Source organism: Malurus melanocephalus, unplaced genomic scaffold (genome assembly GCF_030028575.1).
Source record: "Malurus melanocephalus ecotype Western Australia unplaced genomic scaffold, MMel_1.1 scaffold_39, whole genome shotgun sequence".
Taxonomy (NCBI): domain Eukaryota; kingdom Metazoa; phylum Chordata; class Aves; order Passeriformes; family Maluridae; genus Malurus; species Malurus melanocephalus.
This window is the reverse complement of record NW_026623271.1, coordinates 1,826,739-1,853,738: the sequence shown is the minus strand read 5'-3', so window position 1 is coordinate 1,853,738 and position 27,000 is coordinate 1,826,739. Positions and strand designations below refer to the sequence as shown.

General features: G+C 39.4%; 1 protein-coding gene across 2 annotated transcripts in view; it reads left to right on the top strand.

Annotated features, from left to right (window-relative positions):
- RELN (reelin) overlaps window positions 1-27,000 on the top strand; it is a 270,732-nt gene that overhangs the window by 99,624 nt on the left and 144,108 nt on the right. For both annotated transcript variants that reach the window (XM_057364499.1, XM_057364500.1), the window contains exons 4-6: window positions 10,515-10,585; window positions 18,564-18,596; window positions 20,213-20,291. In XM_057364499.1, coding sequence (XP_057220482.1) covers window positions 10,515-10,585; window positions 18,564-18,596; window positions 20,213-20,291 — 183 coding nt within the window. The remainder of the gene's footprint in view (window positions 1-10,514; window positions 10,586-18,563; window positions 18,597-20,212; window positions 20,292-27,000) is intronic.

Here is a 27,000-nt window from a genome sequence, read left to right as displayed (position 1 = left end):
CACTCTGAAAACCCCATTAGAATATCAGTTATGAGAAGAGATCTCTTTTATCGTTAAGTGTTAGCTCAAGTTCGATGTTTTATTAATCAACCATAAACTTCTTAGCAACACAAATTACAGATGAATTTCTCTAATTTCCAGTACCACTCTGTTGTGTACAGCACCAGATGTGCAAGTCTCTGATGAATGCCTTCATCTGTAATACTTGGAATTTGGGATTCCAGACATGGGAATTTGAGCTCCCAAGCAATATTTCACGTAAAAAAGGCAATAATTATTTGTGTGTATTTGAAAAGTTCACCTTCCTAGCAACATTACTGAATTGAATTCCCAGTGTATCCCTTTTGATTGGAAACTGTCATTAGCAAACAAATGAAGAGCTGAAGTCTGGTTGCATTTCACCCAGTGTCACCATTTTTTTTGTTCACCAGGGACATATGGAATCCCGTGTTGGTGATAAAGAATCTCAGAGCATCAATAGGATATTTTCCTACAAAGAGTCATCCTAGCTTTGTGCTCATTCTGCCAGAGATTTCTGAAAASAAATCTGTGCTCAGGAAAAATTAGTCAGTAATAAAACATTGAGAGCAACCATCTATCCTGGAAGTACTTACATTGTTGCTTAGAGTCTCTGTTACTCTAGTTTCTTTCGAGGCTAGAGTTATAAATCTCTTCATTATTACTTTAGTCTAAGAGAAAGATTTTAGACTTCAATGTCTTTTTTAATAATGGGCTAAAAGAATTATTATCCACACCGCATCTAAAGGAGACATTATAGCAATGTAGCTCAGCAGGTAATTTGTTTCTGAGTAAGACAAATTGTGGATCGTTTCCTAGTGAGAAACACGGATTCAAACTCATTAYTGTTGGAACAGTATATTATAAGGGAGGCTGCTGACCAAATGAGTTGTAAATTCAGAGTATTTATGCCTGTGTCAAGTGACTGACCAATTCAAGGTGAAGTTCAGACAGCAGATTTTGTTTAACATGATTTTGATAGTCTTATTGTTATTTTATTATGCAAAAGCATTCACAAATATCAGAACTGTGAGCCTGGATGTGCTGTTAGGGAGCATATAGCAGAGCTGTGTGGGTTTTACTCATATAATTGACCTTGTTTGGAGCCAGAGATTGGTCTGGATATCTCCTGAGGTTCCTTTCAGACTGGATTTCCTTATGGTCTTCTCTGGGGTGTGATGGTGAGGATGTGGTCAGGCCATGATTTCCAGGATGGAGCAAGCAAAAACTGCCCACAACTCAGAAGCAGCTGAATTCAACCATTCTGAGCTGGGGCAGAGGGTGGGTCCTGGCCTCTGCTGTGGCTCACAGAGCTCCCACCCACAGCTCAGGTGGCAACCAGCACCAAGGGGTGCTGAGCCATTGCTAACACCCTGCAAGGGGAGCCTGGGGCTTTGCTCAGCCCTAAAAGCTGCTGGAAGTTTGRAAAGCAGGGCAGGAGGACAGGACCTGCTGTGGAAGGACACAGAGAACATATTTTTCTCTTTTAAATTCAATCTCTCTGGTTGAGGTGGGAAGSTTGGATTTGATTTAGGCATCCAGGTCTCTGAGTGTCTCTTAATCCCAACTCTAAGACATCCCTCTAACAGGCATCTCTGAGGAAAAAAAAAATCTTTGTTGAAGAAAGGCCTAACTATACAGTGAGCAGCTGGATCCATGATTCCAAGTTTCCTACCTCTTTGGACAGCAAACCCCAGTAACTCCCACATCACAGTAATTCAAGGGGCCTTCACACTACACCTCAACCTTGCCTTCAGTACTCTAAGATTCCCAAATAACCTCCTACCTTTCTCTAGCACAACCAGTTCCWGCCAGGGCTCCTTACCACAGTCTCCCCAGTTGATGCTGTGTGCATGGTGCCATCCCACCTGCTTCTTTTGTTCTGTGATACTTCAAAGATTTTTCATTTTTTCAGTGGCTGATGGAATTAATTATTCTCCTAAGGCAATATTTCACCTGCCTATTTCTATTTGTAAGCCGGTATGGTCTTCAGGGATATATGCTTTCTTCCAACTCATAAATCTCGATGAAAATTAAAAACCATGCAGGAGAAATAACTGTCCTTTGTATGATAGGTGACCCTGCATTTTTTTTTCCAGAGGTTCACCGTATTCACAGCAAGAATAACAATTCTTCACTAACAACTGTATCAGGATCTCTCTTAGTTTGATTTTGATCAGTCTGTGGAAGATTACCATGTGCCATTCATTTTTTAACATTTAGGTTTGTGAGGAATGCAGAGAARCATTAGACAAGGACTGTAACATTCAAGTGTTAGGTGAAGCTTTAGGAAGGGAAATCTGCCCCCTGTGCTGTGGGGTGCGGTCTGTGGAAATTTTGATTTTTGATGTAATATTTTCTAGCATTAGACTAAAGAGGCAGGTTTTATCCTTCCCTTGCAAGCTGATTTGCACATTGTAGATGCACCAGTTACATCTCTGTAAACAATACTGAAATTAGTGATTTTTGAGGGAGTTAATTTGGCTATTGAGGATTTCTCTGTGTGGGTTGTAAAGCAAATACAGGGGATGAGGTTCCAGATTTTCAYGTGGTCCAGCTTATCCACAGCTACTGGCAATGTCCTTTGGGAGCAGTGGGCAGCAAATCAGGGTAGAGCAAGCTGATGAAACCTTAACTGGGAAATGGATAGTGAGTACAGATGGCATGGGAGCAGCGAACTGAAAAGGTGACAGTAAAATCATCCTTTTTTCCATTATTCAAGATCTTTTAAAACTAATGTTGTTTTCATCCCAGCATCTTACATGGTGTTTCAGATTTTGCTTTTTAAATTTTAAATGTTTTTAAGTTTTCACTGTATTAGCTGAGTATGGTATTTATTATGAGCCTTCATTTTAAAMTGTATCACATCAGGAAACCCCAGAGCCTCAACTACCATAAAACTCCTGATTTTCTGGGATCATCTAAAACCTTTGGCAAGGTACTCTGAGGTACCCAGCCATAAACTCATGATTGGGGAGAATCAATATCACAGATATTTATGCAGAGTGCTAAACATAAAGAACTGGTTAATTATTTTGCACTGTGAAAATCAGTTCTCAAAATAGGTACTGATTAATCTGATTAGATTCAAACCTGGCTTTCATTTCTTTGCTTCTTCCAGACCTACAAAACCTTAGAATGAGGGGTCTGCAGTAAAATGCAGACTGGAAGGGATCTCAGGAAATCTTTAGTCTGAAYTCCTGCTCAAAGGAGAGCCAGACCAGGTTGTTCAGGGCTTTAACCMAATATTTTATTTTAATACAGCCATGATGGAGAGGAACCACACAACTTCCCTTGGTGGCTGCTGCCAGGTCCCCCCACAGTCATCTCTTCTGCAGGCTGAAGGAGCCTTCCCTGCTCCCTCAGTTTCTCCTCACAGAGAGTGTGCTCCAGCCCARATCACTTTTGTAGCCTCTGCTGAAYTCSCYCCAGCTGATCAGCACTGCCAAACTTACTTAGTACATGTAGTTAAAAAACATTCATTGTAGAAACATACAGGAATTGACTGTAAGTCCATTTACTGAATACCTCTGTGTTCGTTTAGAGACTTCAATAATTTTAAAATCCGYAGTAACTGCAACATTTCTTCTTGTCATATAGGAAAAGAGAAAGATTTTGTTGTTCTTGAATGATAATTTAGGTGATTGAATGATATCTTGATTGAATATAGGCTTTAGAAGACTACAAAGCAAAATTTAGGAAAACCAGTATTTTTTTTATACCAGGAAGATGTAATAGATTCATTAGCTTAGGGTTAAATATAGATTTCAAATAGTTATAAATATTCAGTGCATTAAAAACTTAAAATTCATTCATTCAATGTTCCACTAAATAATAAAGTACGATAGATTTCAAAACCTAAAACAAGGACAAAATCTTCTCCCAAAGACTGAAAAAGGTGGAAAACAGGGACTCTGTTGTTGGCACTGTGTCAGTAGGGAGACAATGGATGCTTGTTCTATTATTTATATGAGCTCTCTGCTTGGCAGATGCCACTGCAATAACCCTTTATTTCAAATACAGAAAAAAGARAATTTACTTTCCTTTATAATCACACAATGCAAAATACTAATGAAAATGTTGGATTTCCTGTAGCTGAGAAGAAAGTATTGTCCTAATCTGCTTTCAGTCAGCAAGAAGCTCTAATCGTTCCAGTCACATAAAACTAGACAGAATTTTTTTAAAAAAAGACCCACATCTTTTTAGTCTCTGAGACACAAGGGAAAGTAATATRAGAATGTTTATATACAATTTAAAATGGTAAGTCTTTACCTCTTTTCTAATGTGAGTACATTACTATGTTGTAATCATCTTTTGTACATGCACCTTGCAACCAAACGAAACTTTGGTGTTCTTTAGGACAACAAAAATAAATTCTTATAAATTGTAATGTGTAGGGGCTGGAGCTGCATTTGCACTCTTGTGTTTGCAGTGTTGTAGCCTTAGATCCATCCTCTGCATTTTGGGTTGCAATTACAGGATCTAGAACAGAATGACAGAATGACCTGCCTTTGGAGGCACCTTGAAGGTCATCCCATTCCAACCCCCTGCCATGGACAGGGACACATTTCAGTAGACCAGGTTATYCAGAGCCCCATCCAACCTGGCTTTGAACACTTCCAGAGMTGGGGCAGACACAGATKCTCTGGGCAACCTGTGCCAGTGTCTTACCACCCTCATAATATTGATTTTTTTCCTAATATCTATTTTAAACCTGCCCTCTCTTTCAGTTTGAAGTCATTCTCCCTTRYCCTTTCACCATAAGCTCTTGTAAGAAGTCMCTCTTCATTTTTCCCTTCAGGTACCAGGAGGAAATTTCTGTAGGTTCTTCTCATTTGTTTTTGCTACTTGAGACTGTTTTATTCAAATCTTGTTTAAATAAAGTCTTTGAATGTTTACATATATCAGTCTTTAATGAACCTTTAGGCTGATAATTGAGTCTCTTTCCTCACATGTGSAGTCCCCAGAGATAAATTCAGAAAKAAACRACAAAKTTGGGTGACTCTTGTTCCTCTTGTATCCTATACAAAGGCAAAGCTGTCTCAGCTCACCCATGAAGTTGTTATGAGCATAATTTATTCATGGGATCTTCAAACTTTAGCTCAGGTCAGCTGCACMAAATAAAATGATTGCTCTTTGCCCCCTAGCACATACCCTGGCTTTTGCTGGCTGTTTTCGTCCTTTCCCTCTGAAGAATTTTCACCTCTGAATGAGGTTTTTAGAGCAAGTGTGCTAATTCCGGTCCCCTGAACAAATGTCTACATAAGTAATTGCATCTTACTTGCCAAATTTCCCTGACAATTTCAGCTGAATATGGTCAGGACAGATGACTTTCTCTATAACATCTCAGTGAGGAAACCATTGGGGACAGGGAGAGAAAAGCAGAGTCAAAATGTGCATTTCGGAACACACAGATCTCGTTTCTGCTGCTTTAATTAGACTGTGCTTGCATGTCAAGTGAAAACTGAAATAACAACTTGGAGGCATTTAACCAGTAGCTGGAAGCCTCCCACCCAAGTGCCTTCTGGATCAGCAGCCACGAATGCTCTGTGCATTTTCCGTACTGGCCCCAGCACCAGCACCAGCACCAYCTCCCAGTCAGGTTTAATATGTTGGTTTGACTGCTCTTGAGGAAATTGTCACTAAAGCTTCCAACCCTGGTAGGAAATACAAGCCAAAACACACCCCAGCYTGACACCACCTCCTGCCCCGTGCAGTAAATGGTCACTAAACCACCTTTGCAGGGCACTGGAAGAAAGTGATTCACACTCCCACCGTGAAAGGCTGTTCACAGCTACCCCATGTACTTAACCACCACAAGGTCTGTTCTGCATCTTGCTTTTAARGCTATTTTATCCACAATTCCCTTAATCAGACCATATTGGAGGAAAATATGTTTTTTTAAAGACAATGGGTTAAACAAGACAATCCTGCAGAGATGATGATGCAAGTTTAACAATGCATTGAAAATCAACACATTTATTTGCATAAAGAGGACAACTAGGCACCTCTGGGCAGTGTGGCCAGTGAAATGTGGCCGTGTGTCCTTTCCACAGATGGAGTTTGCAGAGCCAGGCAGCAGAGGCAGCACACGAGGTCAGTCCCATGTAGCCTCATGTGTTCTCCTGAGCTGAAACATGCTCTTTAAAGTACAAACTGTTAAGAAAATGTTGGCAAAGCCTGTGAATCCAGTGTGAACTATGGGATGCTTCAACACACAATGTCACTAGCAATCAATGGCTGTGCATTGCTTTGTTTTCTGCTCCAGCCCAGGTTCAGAAAGTGCCCAGCACCGTGTCCCCCTGCAGTGGTGAGGAAGCAGCGCAGTCTGTGCTGGCAGCGCATCAGACCTGATTTTGGGGGCCACGATTCTGGGGTTGGGGAGGACAAATCTCAGCTTCATATAGTCAGTCACTGATTTTCCTGGAGCCAGGGTTGTGGATGTCACTCTGACTATCCTCATGTAGAAGCAGCCATTAACCATTAGCAGCTGGCATAGGGTTAAAGTCTGATAGTGCAGGCAAAATATTGCATCTTTTTCTGTGGTCCTGTTGAAAACCTCTTTTGCTGCATCATGAGGTAGGACACCTGAGTCTTTTTTTGAGCCCCCTCCCACATGAATTTGTTCCAGTGCCTTCCCTCGCCAGGGAAAGGTGCGGATGGCCAAGAATCCGTGTAAGGGCAGAGTGAGAACCAGGAATGTGAAGCCCAGAGCATATAATGGTGACAACTCCAGGGAAGGGCCCGGGACAGGTACCCTGCTCCTAGATGCACAGCTCAGCTTCTGCATCCAACCAAAGCAGTCTGGGAGGGAGGGCTCTCTATCATATGGAACTGTCTCTGGGTTTATTCCTCCCAGATCACCTGGAATGATTTGTGTCATCGCACAGGAGACAAATTGATACTGCTGAGGCTATGTGCAGAGGAGCTKGCAATAATGCACTTGAAAAGTGTTTTTAAGCTTGTTGGCACTTGAGCAGGGTGGTACTTCAAGCCCCATTTCACAGGTGACACAGATTATAAATAGTTTAAGTAGAGAACCAGCAAGTCTTTTTCTTTTTTCTTTTTTTTTCCTCCTCTGGTTTTCAGTGACAGATAATCTGGAAATCCTTATTGGCATCTGATTTCAGCTTGAATAGTAGTGGTTTAGGAAGTAAAATTCTTTACAAAATTGCTGTAATTGAAGTATGGGGTTAGTGATGCCTTGAAATGCCAGTGAGCCGTAAGTGCCTTGGCATCTTATGTAGTCTTTTTGTGTTCAGACCTCTTTATTCCCCTGTCAGAAGTTCATCCCCTCTTGCACAGCCCCAAGCACACAAATACATCTAGGCTAATGGACGAGTGAGGTCAATATAAAGAGGAACCTTATTACTTCTGAGTTGTTTTTCTTTCAAAGCTCTCACTTACCATGTCATGATGTTCCTGTTYTCTCCCATTTTTCTTTTATTYCTTATCCCTTTGGAAAGATTAATTYCTACTTAGGAATTATCTCTGGGGAYATATGGAACATGCATCTTGCCWTTTGGCTGACTGACACCTTAGATCTGATTAGTCGCCCTTTAGCTGGGAATAAATAGCAGACAGTGTCAGGGTGGGACTGTAGACTGGTGTGGAGTAAGACCACATGGTTAATAAGTGCCCTTCCTCTAAGCAATATTTAACTACATTTAGGACAACATAAAAACTTTGCAAAAAAGCACAGAATTCAGTTTCTGGATACATATACTCCACAAAAACAAACCCCACAGTTAATAGCTAAATAATTTTCTTTCTTTAGTAGAGTGTCTTTCAGGCATTGCCAGTATTATTTTTGTTTTTCCATAAATATTATGTAGTTTTTAGACTAGAGTGTGAGTATAGGAATTGATATGGGTTTAGATATGTTGCACATCTTTATAAGAAAAGAATCCAAATTCATGGTCAACCTCACCTGTTAGGTAGGTGCATCACCAACAAAGATATTTAAATACAGAAAAGGTGTGTTTTGCACAYTTCTTTCTGGAAGTAGCTCTGTTTACGCATAACTGCGCTGCATTATTTTCATTTGCTCCACTAATAAAGCATAAATAGAGAGAAAATKGAGGGGATAATACCAGTAAACTGGCAGTAGCAGCACCCTCACCAAGTGTCTGAAGCTGAGTTGTTGGTGCATTTGCCCAYGGCTGTGATGCAAATCCACGTGTGCCCCTCCCGCACGGCGCTCCTGTCCCCAGGGCGCGCATCACTCCTGCTATGGAACAGCAATAATTGGCTCCCAGTCTGCATTGTCAAACAAGGGATGACAGACACAGAAAGATGCCGATCATTCAACTGGTTGCTGGCTCTCCGCCCAAATCCCCTTTTTCTCACACGCATGCAGAGATCCAGCAAACAGCRCAGAGTTTGGTATTATTGGTATTACTCGGTATTTGTTTGCGTTCAGACACACACTCAAGCTCCCCTCTGCATGTGGTCTGTGTTCCAAGGGTTTGCTCTTCTCTGCTTCATAAAGGAAGGCTCTGGTTGCCATCGTTGTTGTGCATATTCTGAATTGTATCCTGGGCTGTTGCATAAACAGCATCTCTAAAGTCCCAGTCCACTGCTAATAAAAGTTTTCTTTCCCACTGTCTGCAAAAAGCCCTCTCTTCCACCCCGACAGCTTGGGGAATAGAAGTGGTGTACAGAATACCTTCTGTGCCTTAGGTGTGGCTTTTTCTTGTATGTTGAGCCAGGCAAGCTCAATGCATCAAATTCCCACAATGCAAAACAAATTCAAAACATGTCTGTCGGTGCTGCATTGGCCCCAAAGCTGGCTGTGGAATGCCCTGCCATTTCAGCTGCTAGAGGAAGCCACCATATCTGATCCTTCTGAAGAAAGCTGGGCACATGTTTGATTTTGGAGATTGTTTAGTCCATTTCTGGCTTGCATGACTTAATACTCTAGTGGAAAACTGCAGAAAAGTATGTAGTTATCATAGTTTCTTCCATATTCATCACAGCAGAGCTTTAACAAGTACTTTAATTCATAGTTTTAAATGGGACTTAAAGCCTCAGCTCTCTTGCCTTTATGTGCTGGAGCAATGTGTTTCTTTTTATTTTACTCTGCACTTAGCATGGTCACTGGTCATGTCAGCAGAAACAGAAATACTAATGTAGAACTATGGTATTTTGTATTTTATGAAATTATTGAARAATCCTAAAATAGTTTCCATGGGGCACATGGTAGGGACTGCAACCAAAACCTCACACTGGCAATGTGATCCTGGGACTGTGGCCAARACACTGTCACTGCCAGGTGAGGCAAGGCTCCAGCTTTACATCTGCCTCTGASAGTCCAAGATGGAAATGGCAACACAGCTCTCCTTCCTCAGGCAGAGGAAGGGAGTGTCTGAAAGCCTTAGGAGCATCAGGTGAGCATAGTTTTACATTTCATGGCACGCATATTGGTGTAAACAGATTTTCCCTAAATGTGTAGGAAGCAAAGTAGATCCCAGAGAAGCTTTCATTTACTCCTGTTGGTATTTGGACAATTTGAAGATGGGTTTTASCCTGAGGATCAACTGTATGTGAGAAATTTAGTATTAGGTATGTTACTTTTATTCTTCCTTTTCAAGGTAACTGGTCTAGTAGCCAAGAAAAATACAATGTATTTTGACTTTCATTTTCACACCATTCCTTTGTGGTCTTTTCTGACATTTTATAAGCAATCTAGGCATGATCCATTAGAGAGGGCAGAGTGCTGTCTGAGAAACTGTTCTCATAAAGTAGCTTTCACCGTCTTAATGTTGAACTGAGGGGCTGTTTCAAGGAGTTCACATGGATCTACATCAAGTCCATTAATGTTAATTAGAAAAAGGCTAAAAACCATGTATGAAGAGTGTTTCTGAGTCTAGACATATCCTGGAAAAACTTTGGCTAAAAGAAATCAGACTTCAAATGCAACACTTGCAAATACTGTAAGGTTTTGAAATCTCTGAGATAAAACTGATGTTGAGAAGTACTGCACTTGGAAAAGAGGCATTAAATGAGCAATTGGAAAGAAAGTAAAACTATCACTGTTATCATGAGAGCCCCATAAGAGAAAAACAAATTACACTGCATTGTATTACTACCTGATCATGAGAAAACAAAATGACAAGTTTTGTGGCACATTAACAGGTCTTCTCACTGTGGGTCACTAATGGGAAATAATTATTCTTTCRATAAAACTTTTGAGGCCTCAAATATAGAAACTCTGTGTACAGCTATAGACATATCTGAAAGATGTCCTTCGYTGAATCCCTGTGCCAGTGATTTTTRTTACCAACCCAGCTATTTTGGTTTAGGAATTTTCTTTTTCTATGCACAAAACCATCACWGCAAATTATTTTACAAATTTAGAAGAGTGCAAAAAGATAAACACARGAAGAAACCAGAATGGGACTTCTGATTTGATTATTCATGCATAAAGATATATATATATAGATATATATATAAGTATACTACATAATTTATTATTGTCTTTTTTATGTTCACAGGGCTACAGCTACTCATAGGGGCCAAGTTATATTCAAGGATGCCTTAGCACAACAGCTGTGTGAACAGGGAGGTAAGAGTCACCATAATTCTAAAAATATCTGGCAAATGTGGTTTTCCATTGTACCTGCATGTCAATGTTTCTCTTCATGAAAGCTATTCTGTAGAAAACCTCTTATCAGGATCTTATTTACATTCTTCTYGTTAGCTATCCAGGAATCCCACTTTTCCTCTCTGCTAAGTCTTGGGGAATATACAAAACTTTCAGTGGCATTATGCAAGTGCCTGAAATCAGCCTGTAATAACCAACATTTATTTTCCGTCAGACCCACAGGCTGAGTTTTAACCCTCAGTGCATTTACTTTAAGCAATATGCCTGCAGCAAAAGCTTTGTTTRCCATCCAGCTCACTCATGTCCTTGTGAAAAATCTGCCTTCCCATTTTGTGAAAGTAAGCCTTTGAATTTTTCCTGTCACATACAACATTTGATCATTTTTATAGCTAAACAAAATGTTTGACTAACACAAACTTTTAAAATCTAATTGTTTTCATAGTTTTCCCTTGCAATGAATAACCTAAAAAATAGGTTRTCTACAAACAGTACTTTGCTTTGAACCTGCTTCATTAAAACAGTGAGAACTAGAAAAGGTATCCATCATTTTTGGTAAAGGAGAGAAAGGAATTTCCAGTTACATCAGCAAAATTCCAGTGATATTTCCACGTGAAAAGAAACATTGAAACACAGTCCAACTGGTTTGAAATAAAGATTTTTAGATTGGAAATGCGTTGTCATGTTAATACACCCAAGAGAAAATCCCATAAAACACATCTCTTGGGGGCATTAGAGCTATAGGATTTTTTTTTCTGTATGAATTTCAGAATATGGTCTTTGCAATGAAAAGCTGTTGAACATTACATAAGAAGCATAAATGGAGTTATTCATATAAGGTATCAATAGTAGGTCTGTGATAATGAGGGGAAAATATTTCAACTTTCAGCTTCAATATTTAAGTTTTCACTTTTGTTATAGTTCAGTGGAAATAGGAAGTGGGAATCAGAGGTGACAAAATGTCAGTTAGCAAGCTTGGATGTTGGCTATGCTTTGGAGGGATTAGAAATGTGTAACAGAGGTGCTGGCAATCAGAAGGGAGTGCTACAGTGATCTGGATGGAGGATGATTGGGCCAGACACATTTTTACTGTGTGGAAGGAAAAACAACAGGKAAATTAACAGGAGATAATTGTACAGGTTCAATGCAAGTATGAAAGAGCAATGTTTGAGTGACTGGTGTWYGGGGACCTGGGAACAGAAGTGTTGKCAGGATCACCACTTGGGATTGCTAAAGARGAYGGGGAGRRTATCTCACACRGGCTGCTTGCTGGATGGACTTGAGTTGAGAGTGGGAAATTAATATGGAGAGTAATCAGCATAAAGTGACAAAATCCCTCATAAACAAATTAAGTTCTCCAAAGCATGGCTGCAGAGCGAGCACACCACAGCCAGACAGTCTGGGGTGGCCAGAACAGGTAAGGAAGGGAGAGGGAAGGGACATATTGATGGCASTGACAAAGAGCTGGCAGTGACCAGGGCAGTGAAAGCTATGCAGAGACAGGCTGAATGGAAATACAGGAGTGTCAGAACTAGCAGCATGGTCAAGGAGAATATGGACAAAACAACAAGATTGCTCCCTGCTGCAAGAAAACACCTTGTTAAGCAGAGGCAAGTGGGTAGAAATCCATCCAGACTTTGACAGTCCTTCTCCAGACATGCTGTTCCCTGAAATTTTAGTAGGAGAGCTGACAAAAGAAACTTTTGTTCTTTCACCCCTCTCTGCTTTRCAGTTCTGCAATTTTGGAGCATAACCTAACTTCAGATCAACATTTTAGCAACACTTATGTTGGTTAGAACAGCAAGTCCTTATGTTACTTTGTGCTGTCCCTGAGTTCACAGGAACTCTGCAGAGCAGGGAGAAAATAGAATTTGGGTATTGGTTGTCTGCAGAGAATAAAGGATKCTGAGATGTCCCATTACCAGGCCTTTATTGGCTGCTCAGCTGTGACAATCTCTTTGCTGCCCCCTCCTCCCATCCAAGCACTGATAGCCACATCCTGCACCACTTCCCTGAATGGGCCTTCAGCTTCCCACCGTGTCATAGTCTCCCACATCCTTATAACTTTTGTTTTTCCCAGGATTTTCCCAGCAGTTCTCTTTGCTTTGTACACAGTCACTTCAAGGAGTTCCTGGATTTATCATGCCCAGAATCTGTGATGTCACACAGACCCTCTGCAAACATCAGATCTGGCTTAGGCAAGGATCCCCGAGAGGATTCTGTGAGCAGTGGACRGTGTATGACAGCTGCAGCAGTGATCAGATTTCCCTGCAATAAGGATGTGCAAGCTTCTCAGTTGTTCTCTTGGTTCTTCTGCCACATTTTTATGCTCACCATGGCTTCTCTCCCCTTAGTCTCCTAGCTCAGACACAGTTTCCTTGACTCGGATATTCAACCACGGCACTGCCATTACCCTTCCTCCCGTCTCTTCCAGCACCAGGCTCTCCTCTGCCTTTTTGTTYTTATTTCTTCAGCACACAGCTTGCATTGCATTAGTCTCTAACCACTGCATACCATTATCACTCTTACACTATTAGAATTAATTTTTCTATTCAAAGAAAAGAGGCTTTCTTTGAAGTAGACCTTACTCCATTTATTCCATTTTCATCAACACTATTAATGTAAACAAAGGGTTCTTTCAGAAAGAATTAGTGAATTTATTTAGATGCAAATATCATATTAATATAAATGCAAAACAGCCAAGTAGATTGGCATAAATGAGGTTTTATGGCCAGTSTCTAGCCCTAAACATTACTGTACTGAAATAGTGCAGTGAATGATGTGACACACTAAATAAAGAAAAATAAAACCACAGGGCAACTTCATGGATCTATTATGGGACATCTTCTTAATAAGTATGTTCACTGGAGGTGATACCAGAATTTATAAYGTCTAGTAAAAAGCTTATACACGAAGATGTGAAAGTAGCAAGGAATCTCAACAGTTATGTTCACTGTAGCTGTCCACCCTCAGATGTACATTAATAAATCCTAATAGAGTTAATGGAATTTGTGCAGTGAAAGGAAAGTGGCTTTTTGTATTTTGAAGAGAATTAGAGGATGATAAAGGGTGGTGTTAAGGGATGGCAATGCCATATGTATAATGTAAATGGAGTAAGAAATTATGCCATAGGGAAAGACCAAAGRAAGTAAAATAATTGTTAAAAAAAGATCAGAATATCATACATAGTTTAGGAAGCTAGGGACATACTTCAGAGCTGATGTAAGCTTTAAATTTTWTGAGAATTATATTGAAGAAAGGAGATATAAAAATGATAACAGAAAAAATTAATCCAGCACAAACAGGAAAAAAACCCAAACAAAAACTGTATAAGAGAAGCTAGAAAATATAGATGTCTTATAAATGCTTCTAAGGAGAGGTAAGGATCATAGTGACTAGTTATATTCTTGACAGTAAAACTGTATTTAATCAACCATATATTTAAGTCATTGGTGTAATAGTAAAATAAATGAAAAGTAAGGTAAGCTTAGAATTGTGCATATTGATTCATGTATATTCCTGGCTCTGAGAACAAAAAATCACACATTAGTAAACAGTGGCCTAATTTAAATGGAGTTGACAAGACGTCAGACATGTCTGCATTGAACAGTAGAATTTGGAAGAGTTTAGCTGTCTAAACATAATGGAGGTTTTATAGTCGGTTTCTAGCCCTAGCATGGATATAAAAATGTGGCTGGGAGGGGCAGCTTGTGGTGCCCAACTCCACATGCCTTTGCCACCCCAAGTAAGGTGAGATCAGTTAAGGAGGCCTTTTCCCTGGCACGCTGTAAATTTGGACCAGTAGCACCATTCTTGGGGAAAAGGACCATACTGGGAAATTTATGTGTAACATAATTGGTTTTGTGACCTGCAGAGAATCTCAGAACAGTAAAACCTAAGAGATTTAAAAGATKAAGTTCCCTTTCAGTCCTAAATTATTGCCTTACTCATAACTCCTAGAATTTTGTGCAATCCTGTGTTCAATGCCACAGAATTATAGGACTGGGTTTCCTTTCTTAAGTGGCYCCTCTACAGCCTGACAGATATCTCCATGCTGAAAGCAAATCCTGAGAACTKGCCCAGACTCTCTTTTATTTGAGAAATTATGCCTGAATATTTGTGCAAGACCTTTCAGGTGTTTTTTGTACCTTGTTAAATTTAGGAACACTCTGAAAAAGAAATGCAACACAGATTTCAGGCTCTGAAGCTTGTATTTTACAAGATCTCAGAGCAGTATTTTGCAGAGCAGAGGACTGGAGTAGAGAGGTGGTGTGAAGTTCCTGCTCAAGTGTCAGCAAGAGTAACAGCCTGGGGCAACTCGCTGGCTCTCCCATGGGGATGCTCAGCCTCTGTCATTCAATTGCAACTTTGTTTACCAGCAGAGAGGAAGTATTGGGGGGAGTCTAAACAAAAGCATTCATTTTCTTTTTTATCTTCATCTGGCTGCTAATGACAAGGAGATTAGACCTCATAATCTGCAAAACAGAAGACACCTCCCTCCACACCTCATTTGTCATGAATTGATGAGCAACAGCTGATGGCCCCTGGCTGTAGAAATCTGAGCACGGTGTTTGGGTGTTTGTTTGGGACCATTTGAGCATTTGTGTTACTGTAATTTACTTTTCCTTTATATTAAAAACACCACAAAGTTCAGGGTTCTGAGAAAAAAAAGAAAGGTATCTTTTACAGTGAGTTTTAAGAATATTTTCTTATGCTGCATTTTCTACCTATCCCTATACACAGTCTTGACCCCAGAGATTTATGGAATAYGGGTGTCAATATACAAATGGATTTTTCTGGGGCATGTTTAATTTGCCTTATGCCTGCTCTTTTTATCTGAATGGAAACTAGTGTTACTTAGCAGTTAAGTATCATCATGTTTAACGATTTTCATTCTTACTTTTTCACTGACAGCAAGGCCACCACCAAATTGGTTTTTTCCTCCTCACATTCCAGTTTCTGGAAGATGACATTCTCTTCCCACTTCTTTCATATTTCCCTCCCTTCCAGTTTAATCAAAAAGGGGCATATTTAAATTGGCTTAACCTTTCAGTAGCCTTACTTCACTCACAGAAAAATTTAACCTTTTACTCCAAAAGATGCCTTCATTCTCCCTCAACCCATTGACACAGAGCCCCACAATGCCCCCATTGACTTTTGAATTCCCCATTAGCTTTCTCAGGATTCTCACGCTTCCAGTTTGGCTGTGACCTTTCTCTCTCTGAATCACTCTGTATTGCATACTTTCTCTTCTGCTTTTCCTTTCCAAAGGGATTGCCTTGTCTTACAAGGCAAGCACCCCACATTTCCTTACATTTTCTCACATCGTATTTGCTCATGCCTCTTAGACTGTGACCTCAGYTGAGCTCTGCCTCCACTCTTTGCTCAGTACAATTCATCTCTTGTAAAGCTCTCTGTATACCCAGGGTGCTAGTAAAAAATCAAATAATAAATTCATTTGCTTTACTTTTTAAAAAGATATCACATTCTCATTCAAGCTAACATGCATTTTGGAGCCACACAAATACTGATTCTAAGTTTAAAACCATCAAACTCTGTGCCTAAGGAACATCTAAGAAAGTGAATAATGGTTTAAAATATGAACTGAGATGGTCTTTCTTTTCCCCTCTCAGTCTGGAGTATTGTATAATTCCTTTTAAATTATAAATTTATATCTTTACACTGTATAGCTACTCTGCACTGTATCATTTATTTTAGCTTTGTCATATTTCACAAAAAAACTCCATTTGACTTCAATCACACTGTGTGGCACAGGTAAAAATCCGTATTATTTTAAAGTAAGTAGTTCTATACATTGATTAGAAAGGCAGATCTGAACACACTGTAAAACAACTATACTTAGTTGTGTGTTACATTCTGAATTTCTATTATTTGTGGGCCTTAAATACAGCAACTGAAGATAAACATAGGGCTGTTTTGCAATGAAATATAAAATGTAAAACAGAAGTTATTTATAGAGAGATTAAAGTCTATGTTTATCACTCATTAAATGGTACCTTCACAGTCTTTTGCCATAGTCAGCTCAGGAATTTAAATTAYAATCAGAATACCTGAGGCAAAAATATTTTGGCTTCTTAGATTCTGTAAAGAATTGGGAAATGTAACTGCTTCTTTAAATTAAGTTTTTGTAAAAACAACTTTTTGTCTAACATTAAGTGTTTGCTTAGTTCCYGCTCTAGTTTTTTTTAAAGAGTGATCAGTAACACTAGTATGCACCTACAGAATTTCCTTTCTTTCRTTCTATTGGTAAGCAGTTTTGGTTTGCAATGTACTATGCACAGAGAGAAAGAGCTCTTTCAGTAAAAATTCTCAGATCCCAATTCTGTATTGCTTAATCACATATATAGCCAGTTTTACCAAATAATGGTGAAGTCAAAAGAGTTTGCAAATGTACAGATGCCAAGCTTGTGCTGTACMTGTGCCTTTTTGCTGAATGCAGAAATTTTGCATGATAGCTTTAGAAAGTATCATCAGTGACTGTGTGTGTATCCTTGGCTGGAGCCTTTCCTGTCTAAGGTAAATCCAGACTGCTTGCCATCATTTTCTGCTCTGCAGATACCTCACTTACTGACTACTCAGTCTTCTTGATCACCTACTTCCCATGAAATGTTGMAATTCCATTACAGAATGTCATGCCTCCTTGCAAACCCAGTGTTAAAGGAATAAGCAGGAAGAGAAAAACAAAATTCTTGAGATTTGTGTTGGACTTTCTATTTAGATGACTRTCTAAATGTGAGAGCTCTACACAGATTGCTGCATTCATTTTTATTTCTATTTTTAATCTATTTTTAATTTGTCAGATGTTRTGACAGAAATTGCAGTACTTCAGTATTTTACTGCAAATATGCTGAAGAAATCAGGCGTACTCATACAATTTAGGTCAGTGCCCAACAAAAAACCACAGAATCATCAAAAAAACCCTAGCTTCAAAAATTCTCTTTTTTTTCCGTTGTTTTATTTTACAAAATCCAAAATGCAGCTGGAAATAATGGTATAAATCCATGGCTAAGGTACTGATAGGCAAACAGGAAGCTGCTTCCAGGAACTGGATTATACACACCCCCTTGATCTCCATGAAAGAGATGGATTTCAGGTCCATCTTACTTTGGATTTAAGACTGAGCTATGGAWGTAGTAGCTACCATGGAGTATCCAACACTCTCTGTAGCCAGCTTCTAGGCTCTCTCCATATATTTTTCTGTAGCTGTGCCCTTTCAGATACAGTCCAGTTTCATTTGTGTAATGCCACACCAAGACTTCTGTTGCAAAGTGTTGGTAGAAGGTAACTTATTAAACTTGTGCCATTTCACACATGTGCCCCCTCATGCAGTGTCATTACAATATTCCACTGTATCTTGAGAGGCAGAGACCTGCTGGGGAATTTATCAGCAATGCCTGCAAAAACATGCTTTGATACAAGTGTTTGATACAGKGATTTGCAGTCAGTCTGTTAATTGTTGCCCTAGGAATATTATTTCCCCCCAAAATACTGCCAGTAAAATGTTGCTCAGTGCAGTATAAACAAAGYATGGCATTTTTTGGCTCTCCTAGACTAATTCTGTTATCCAGCCTAATTCCCACTCTTTGTCAATCCTTGAACTACTTCATTATAATCCAAATTATTTTTAATAGTAACTCATAATTCTACACTAGAAGTGTTCTTTTTACCTTACTGTAAAACCAGTACTGATTTTCATTTATTTTGATGCTTACTTCAATTAAGAGAATAAATATTTTAGTTTTCCTGTTATATTTTTGTAACTTTGGAGGTCWTGACATTTTTTACAATTAGACTGTTGGGATAGCTGACTAAAGAAAATATCAACTGTACAATTAGTTTTAAGCTGARCTGATTTTAAATGCTGCAATTAAGCCCTGATCATAGAAGATATTCATGCACTTTGTGTCTTTTTTTTTCACAGCCCCAACAGAGGCTCCCTTACATCCTCACCTAGGTAAGTGGTTTATCATTCTTACTACTTAAAYTCAGAATCCCTAACTTCATTAAAATAAAAATCGTAAGATCACGTGAAACTAGGACTGAGGGAATCAAATAAAAACAAGATTCATATAAAATTATTTGAATTTATGTCTAATTCTGATTAGCTGTCTCTTTGATGTGATTTTTGTTGCTCTTTATTGCCTTTGAATCCTTGCAGTGTGAGTACATCATGCTGCAGAGCTTTTGTTCCTAGTTATGTATTAGAGCATCTCTTTGCATCAGAGCCAGCACTGGAGTATCCCTGCTAAGAAAACAGGATGGAAGAGCTGGGGTTCTTCTGCCTGCAAAACGGAAGGCTTTAGGGAGACAGACTTAAAACGRCTACAAGAAAGCTGCTTGGAGAAGAATTTTTTACAAGGACTTGTAGTAATGGWACAAGGGGAAATGGCTTTAAACTGAAAGAGGGCAGGTTTGAATTAGCTATCAGGAAGAAAATCTTTACTGTGAGGGTGGTGGAACACTGGTATAGGTTGCCAGAGAAGCTGTGGATGTCTCATCCCTGGAAGTATTCAWGGCCAGGCTTGGRAATGATTCTGAACTATCTGGTCTAGTGGGAGRTGTCCCTGCCATGGCAGGGGGTTTAGAACTAGATGATCATTAAGGTCCCTTTTAACCTAAACCATTCTCTAATTCTCTGATCCATAACCCCCAGTGTGGGGGTTATTGTGAGTTGCAATAATTCATGCAGGCTTATTGTGAGGATGTTTTTGTCCCAATGCACCTTCAAGGTAGTCCCTGGAGCAAGGCACTGCTGCTCCTGCTCTCCAGCCCTGCACCCACCAACCCTCGTGCTGCAATGTGATCAGTCCAGGACAAGTTCTGGCATTCTTTCTCAGTTTGAATAGCAGGTGATTGTTACTTCATTCATTTAGTGGAAGTATTTGTAGAGAAGAGTCTRTCGAATACAATCACAGCTGCCAAAGTTTTGGGATTTTGAGTGAGTTTATTGCTCATCATACATAAATGAGACACTAAATCAAGGTGGGAAATTGGAGTCCAAAGTTTGCAGAACAGTGGTGAGAAATACTTGCATAACATAACTCGCAATTTACGTTCCTTAGATGAGTTGACCTTTACTGCCAGGTCTGCTGAKAGCAGCAGAGAAATTCCAGTGAGCTCATGGATTTTTACTTATGAGYTGTCTGAATGAATCCCCTGACCACAAGTGCTGTAATACACTCTTAGTACTTCTCATCCATTCTTGTGCCCATGTTTGCAAAATCTGGATTTGGAAGGATTTTTCTCTAAACATTCAGAAAACCAACAATTTTGAACAGAAGTTCTTAAAAAATTTCATGTGTACYTCATTACTCCAACTTTCCATAGACATCACACCTTTGTGGGGGTACATCTTAATTTTTTGTGGTACTATGATCCACAGTAAACAAAAAACCCTGTAACAAAAAAATGCCAGCTTTCAAAGATAACAAAAGCTAAAAAGCAGATATTTAGAAACTGAAAATGCATTTTACAATGCATTACTTTAACTCTAGGTAAGGCAACATTTAGAAAGCACGAGATGATTGCACTGGATTTTTTTTTTCATGTACTACTTTCTTTTCTTTGCAGCTGAAATGCACAGTGASAGCATTATCCTACGAGATGACTTTGACTCTTACCATCAGCAAGAATTGAATCCTACCATGTGGTGAGTTTCAGACTTCTGCATTCCTTTACATGCATTTGAGCAAATGAAAACATTATATTTATTGAATGAAGTGAAGTATAAACTTATGTGTGGGTTTGCTTCATTAGGACCTAAATATTTTGGTTTATTAATTAATTTATTAATGAATGACTGAGAAATTCTAAGACCATTGAAGTGGGTGACAAATTCTTGTTGATTTCAGATTTTTAACTAATCCAGAAATAGAAAGACTAGAGCTGAGCTCAGTAAATATTTCTGAAAGAAGATTTTGGTTCCCTGAAAACACAGCTTTTCATAAAAAAGAAGAATTTCAATAACTAATCTTGTTTCAATTTCTTTTTTTAATTTCATGTTGAACGTGTTTTTGCTGAAGCTAATGATAGCAAAGATTCCTTCCAAACTTTGGAAACAAAGTGTTTCCAAATGATTAAAAAGATGGTGAGAAAAACCCCAAAAACACCAACCGGAATTAAATACCWCTATCTAATTTTCAGGTGATAAAAATGTTTGAAGTTGGGTTTTTTTTTCCTTTTTTTGTGGAAGGCACTCTTTTTCAAAACTTTGTTATTGTGTAGGAAGGAACACCTTTCCCTTCTCTATTCTACACAGCAACTCCCCGTTGCTAGTGTTTGGGGTTTTGGGGGTTCCTCAATAGGGTCATTCATATTATCACAGTCTGTGTCTGTGTCACAGCCTGCACAAGATGTTATCATTCTTTAACCAGCAGGTGCTGTTGAAGAACCTCACACACACAATAAGGCAAGTACAACTTGGGACAGGTCAGGCAGAATCTTTTAGAAGTGTGATCGCAGTGAGAGAGCTCTCTGACACCATYTCTCCCTCTGCTCCCTCATTCTCTGCCAAGCAATTGCAGAGACCCAACCATACACTGTTTCAGCAAACAGGAAAGGGCTGAGGAAAAATAATCACTTTGATGCTAATAAAGTCAAATATCCTTCCCTGGAAGGGGTGGACTCCTTAAATACATGCCACAGACCTGAGCTCTCCAACAGTGAATAACAGGACAGTATGGAGAGAGGACTCGATGGTGCCACAGGAGTGAACACTTCTCCMTTAGCTCAGAAGATTGGAGTTGGAAACTAGTGCATTCCTTTTAGTCAAAGGGAATGTCATTTTAGCAAAGAAYTGTTAGATAGACCTCTGAATCTTAAATATTAATAATTTTACCAGCACACTGACACAGAGAGGACAATTCCATAGCTATGTATGTCCAACATCACAGAAGAGGAAATTATACATCTCTCTCAGCACAAAACTAATTCTATTCYGTATAGTGAGTATGGATACAGTATATTATACCCAGATAAACACATCTCTTGGTCTCAACATGAAGTTTTGAAGGTTGGAGCCAGCTTTTTTATATAAGATCGTTACTGAGTTTTCTATTTCTTCCAATCTKATGTCATAAATATAACTAACTTTATTGTTTTAATTCATACAAGACACAGAAATATTTTACAGGGTTAGTTTATCTTGTTCAAATAAATCCTTGGTAGGCATTTTACCACTTACCTGCATTTGTTAGTTAATATATTTGTTCTGTGACATTTGACTTAATTTTCCTTCTAATTAACCACTGTCACAACTTTTAATCCGTTCAGGTCTTCCATAGTTTAATCATCTTATGTAAAAATGCTGTCRTTTACAGAATTTTATGGACATTTGTATTTCGTACGTATTCATTTTGATGATTTGYAATATGTGCCTACAATTTTTGCTCCTTTTGTATCAGCTCTTTAAATGYTCTTCTGGACAAGAGGCATTAAGGAGCTGCAATACTATAACAAAAAATCCTCTTTCTTTATGGGTATGAACAGATCAAGGACTCTTAATGGCTTACAGAATAGCTGCCAAAGTAGATAGCTTTAGCAGCAGTGTGTTAAATGGACTTGAGTGACAAGAAATGAGAAGAGATATTATTTCCCTGCAGATGCCTCATAACTCACAGAGGGCTTGCCTGTTGGGAGCATCCATAATTTATTTATCCATTGCTCTCAACTTTAAATTCATCCCTGCTTATAGAAGTCTCAACAGAGAAATTTCAGACTAAAAGAGCCCCCAGTCTTCAGCTCCTTTTGTCCCCAGGATTTGGATTTGGTCCCTCTGGAATAAAATTTGCCCACCTTAGTTGGTRAGTCAGTGTGAAGAAGTGGGTGTTGGGAGAGTCCCAAAACTCACCGCAGTCCTGAGACAGATTTTCCTGTAATAGCAGAAAGCCAGGATTTCCAGCAATACTAAATAGAAGTGGAGCACAAATAAGAGAACCATAATTAGGTATTGTGAGCTTTTCAGCACAAAGGGTTTCTGCAGTAGCTCTGCCTCCAGTGAAGCCCCGCTTAGTGGCAGAAAGCTTATTCTCATTTGATTGTCTAGTGGGAGTTAAAATCAAGAATTATTAACAATTGTTGCCATCCACCCAAAAATTGTGGTTTTTTCCCCTGGCAGCTGCTAAAATCCCATCTTTCCCACAAACAATTGCAGTGAGTGCTGGAGCAGTATTTCCAGCCCTGCTCGGTCTGGTCTGTGCAGAGCAGCTGCCTCATGAGCGCAGACACCCCAGCAGGGCCGTGCCACGGGGCCACTTACACTGAGCCATTATTTGTGTACAGATGAAAAGAGAAGTGTTTGTATTTTCCTACCATCTTTTCTTCCCAAATCCTGCATAACACTGGCTTGGAAGTGATTAATATTTTCCCATTCCTCCTGATTCCCCTTCTGGCATGTGCAGCTCTGGCAGAGATGTACCATCCAAGTGCACCAGCAAAGCAGTTTATGGCTTCTCTCTGTGTCCAAATTTATGTGTCCCAGCAGAGCCTGTGTGTCTCTCCATTGCTGGGAGTGGCTTCAGATCAAATAACTAYTTTTCACAAGAGCGATGTAGGATTTTGAGAGTGACTGGTTTTTATGGAATTCTGCACTTCCAAATGCATTAAAAAACACATCCTTCCCAGCAGCCATCTGTTTCTTTGCAGGCTCAGAAACAGGGAAGGAGTGGCTAGGAGTGGTTTTGGAGCTGTAGGAGGAAGGGAAAGAGAAAGCTGGGATTAGGCTCTTTGTAAAWGAAAAATCACAGCACCACAGTTCCTGATCTAAATCAAACTTTGGTGTTTGGAMGGAAATAGGAGAAACTGCTGAAATGGGAAAGGGACAGGGAGAGGAGGAAGAAACTAGAGAGGACACATAGGTAGGACGGCACAAAGAAGGAGGATTTCTCTGCTGGGAATGCAGGAATGGGAGCATGTCTCATCTTTCTCATTTTCTTGGGAAACCACACACTATGAGGATTTTCTTCTGTGGTTTGTCTAACTAATGGTTATATTCTTTTCTTCCTCCATTGTCCAGTCATATCAGAATATGATAATTTCCAAAGTACCCAAGCCATAGGCCAAAGCCTGCTTGCTTAAGCAAAGATTTCCTAAAATCTTGGATTTTATTTGCCACCAGCTTTACAAAAGTCTCTTGTCTTCACACAATCACAAATGGGTCCAATGTATATGTCTGACATGTACTAGCTGTGCAAGTTAAGGTAGGTGAGTGATTCCCACACCATTGTGAATGTAACACAAATGTCCATGATCAGTCACTGGTGACTTGTGGAACTGACTAGAAAAAAATGTTCAGTGCATTATTCGATTAGAAGTCCAATAATACRGGTGATCAGTGTGCATGAGACTTTCTGAAAAGTGGCAGGACACTGTTGGATCAGAAAGCTTAGGAACTATGGAAGTAATTGATTTCCTCTGTAGGCAAAGGGAATCTGTACCATGCACCACTTGCTAGGGAATGGCTGGATGAGAAGAGCTCCAGTATGGGTGGTACAAAGAGGGCTGACTAGGTTTTAAAACACCTGCTCCTGTGACCATCTTGCCTCCATGTATCCTCATAAAACTGCAAGGGAGAGTATAAAAAAGGTGCTGTGTAAGAATTAAACTAGGCCAAACAAGAAGAAATCTAAAAAAAAATTGTTCTGTTTAATTCTATGATAAATGATTTAATGTCGCGAAGRTGCATAAATTTGTAAAGAACAGATGTTGGCATTACTGCATATTTCTGTATAAAACAGTTTTAATTGCAAGTCTGGAGAAAACAGGAGATTCAGAAYATTTAGAAGAGAAAGAGCAGGTACAGAAGTGTATTGCTGGCTAAACTTTCCTCCCCAATCCAATGTCATGTTTCATCTCAAAGCAGTCACTTACAGAAGGCACCCTTGTCAAAGGTGATGTGAAGAATAGCTGAGCATGTAAAATCAATCAATAAGAAACAGAGATTCTCTTGGTCATCACTTCTTCATGGCATATGAGAAATGTGCAGGTACAGTGATATTTCCAGTGGCAAAGAGGTGGAAGAAAGCTTTGTGACAGGAGAGAGAGGTCCTAAAGTGGTTTCCAAATTGCACTAAAACTGTGGGATTAAACTTCAGGAAGATTTATGTTTAAAAATCTCTTGGCAGTTTGAGATGTTTATCTTTTTTATGGTTCAGCCATCACAAAAGACATCAGTCAATATAATGTCCACATAGTCAGGTATTGTGGAGGGAAAAGAAATGACAAATAGGGGTGGGGAAAGAGCAGATGTTTCCCCTTCAGCAAAGTGAAGAACAATAGCAGAGAGAGGTGGGACTGTCTAAGCCAGAGATGAGAGCGATGGCAGGTCTGCAGAGAAGTCATCTCGATAAATGCGACACTTGTCAGCAGTGGCAGCGAGGACCAGCTGTGAAGAGAAAGCTGAAGTGATTTTAATGTGCTAAGATTTTACACCAGGCAGGTGAGAAAGATAATGTAGAAAGCTGCACCCAGCCAGGGCAATTAATACTGTCTTCTGTTTGTATAAATAGAAAAGAAATTAACCTTCCTGTCTGCACTAGGAGAGGAGCAAATTGGATCGTTTCTAAACACGTAGTACTATGACGATGATCTGAGGAACAGCGAATCAATTATCTTGCTCTTCATGCATTCTTGTCAAGCTAATGAGCAGTTTATTGTCAAAGGTAATGCATTTCAAAGAGAGCACAAAGGTTTGAATCAGGATTACCAACAGCCGTCCTATTTTGTATGAGAGGAGTCATCCTAGAAAAGACAATCGGTGATGAAACTGCTATATTAGCAGGACCGTGTTTCTGAATTACCAGGCAATATTTAATAGACMACATTATAGAATTAAAACAGGTAAATTGCTTTTTATTCATCGAAATATGAGAATTACAGAATTCAAACATCCCTTGGATTATGTTGCCTGACCTTTCAGGAAGGACTAAGTGTTCCCTACAAAGTATTCCTGCCAAAGTTTTCCTGTCATGTCTGTCTCTTTGCACATATCAGGAGTCCATGTAGATGCTCCACTACAAAATTGAAAAATACAGGGGTRAACAATGAAAACAATTTTCACAACAGCCAGAATCCTACAGAATTCTAGGAATTCTTCTAGTTCCTCTACCTCTGCTCTCTCTCCCGTTGTCAGAGATTCAAGGTCAAGTGAAGTTTAAATAGCAACAAAACACATCATCTCTGAATTCTGCTTCTGTGCTTTCTCTGTAAGTGCCATTTTATTCACTCACATGCTCTCTTCTTACCTTTTATTGAGAAACAAAATTATTTGCTGATTATGACTTCTATAATTAGAAGTTAAATATTAATTAATTGAATTTGATTTGATCTGTATTGCTTTCTTAGAATATTTTATTTTGCTTCTTAAATTCAAAATCCTAGATGCTATCAGTGGGAATTCCTGAATTACTTCGTTGGCATGCTCATACAGGAAAAAAAATTCGACAATTTCTTTATGTCTCACTTTTTTTTTTTCTGGAAGTGGAGTTGAAACTGACTTTTAATAAAATCTCAGAATAAAACAGAGATTTGGAAACGGGGAAAAAGTCATTCATCTTTGACTTCTGTAATGAACCTGGGGCATAAGGAAGCCATTCCTGTGCTGAACTCATCCAGGAGCAGCTGAAGAGACCCAGAATAACATACGCAATACCTMATCTATGCATCTGAAAATCCAACATCTATCACTCAGCAGAGCTTAGCACTCACACACCTGCAGGCTGTGGTTCAGCATGTTGTATGGTCAGGGTTAACCCATTCTGCCAAATCTTTGCACACTGTTAAGCTACATCTGGACTGTGGTTATGGGAATGTGCATTTTTGGTGACATTATACACCAGAAAGGGTGATGGCAAGTCTGAGGCACTCCGTGTGAGAGAAGCCAAAGAAAAAGCTGTCAAAACACCCCTTATATAAGACCATAGCCTTTTAATCTCTGTCAAAGTACAAACAAAAATCTAAAAGAAATAAGGTTTAGTGTGAGTTCACCTTTGTTTATAATGGAGCTGCTGCTGGAGTAAATGTTTCCCTGTAGGTTTGATGTTTAAGCTGAGCTTTGGATGCCCAAAGTKGATGTTGGTCAGCATCATCACAGGCAGCTTGTTGGGGACCAGGAGTATCTCCAATATTTTTTGAAAATGCRCTCCTCATGCCAGGATCTGATACCCTGATCCTTGCTGTGGGGGAGAGCTCTTTCTCTAATTTCTGCTCACAAAGTCCTTCATATTAAATTAAGAAATATCAGGAGAGATGTAATGACTTGTCTCTGCAGGGCTTCCTGAAAATTCCTTCATAGTGTTTCCCATAAAAGGTGAGCAGAGGSGCAGCTCTGTTGCTAGGAATATGGSATAYTACAAATACAAAGA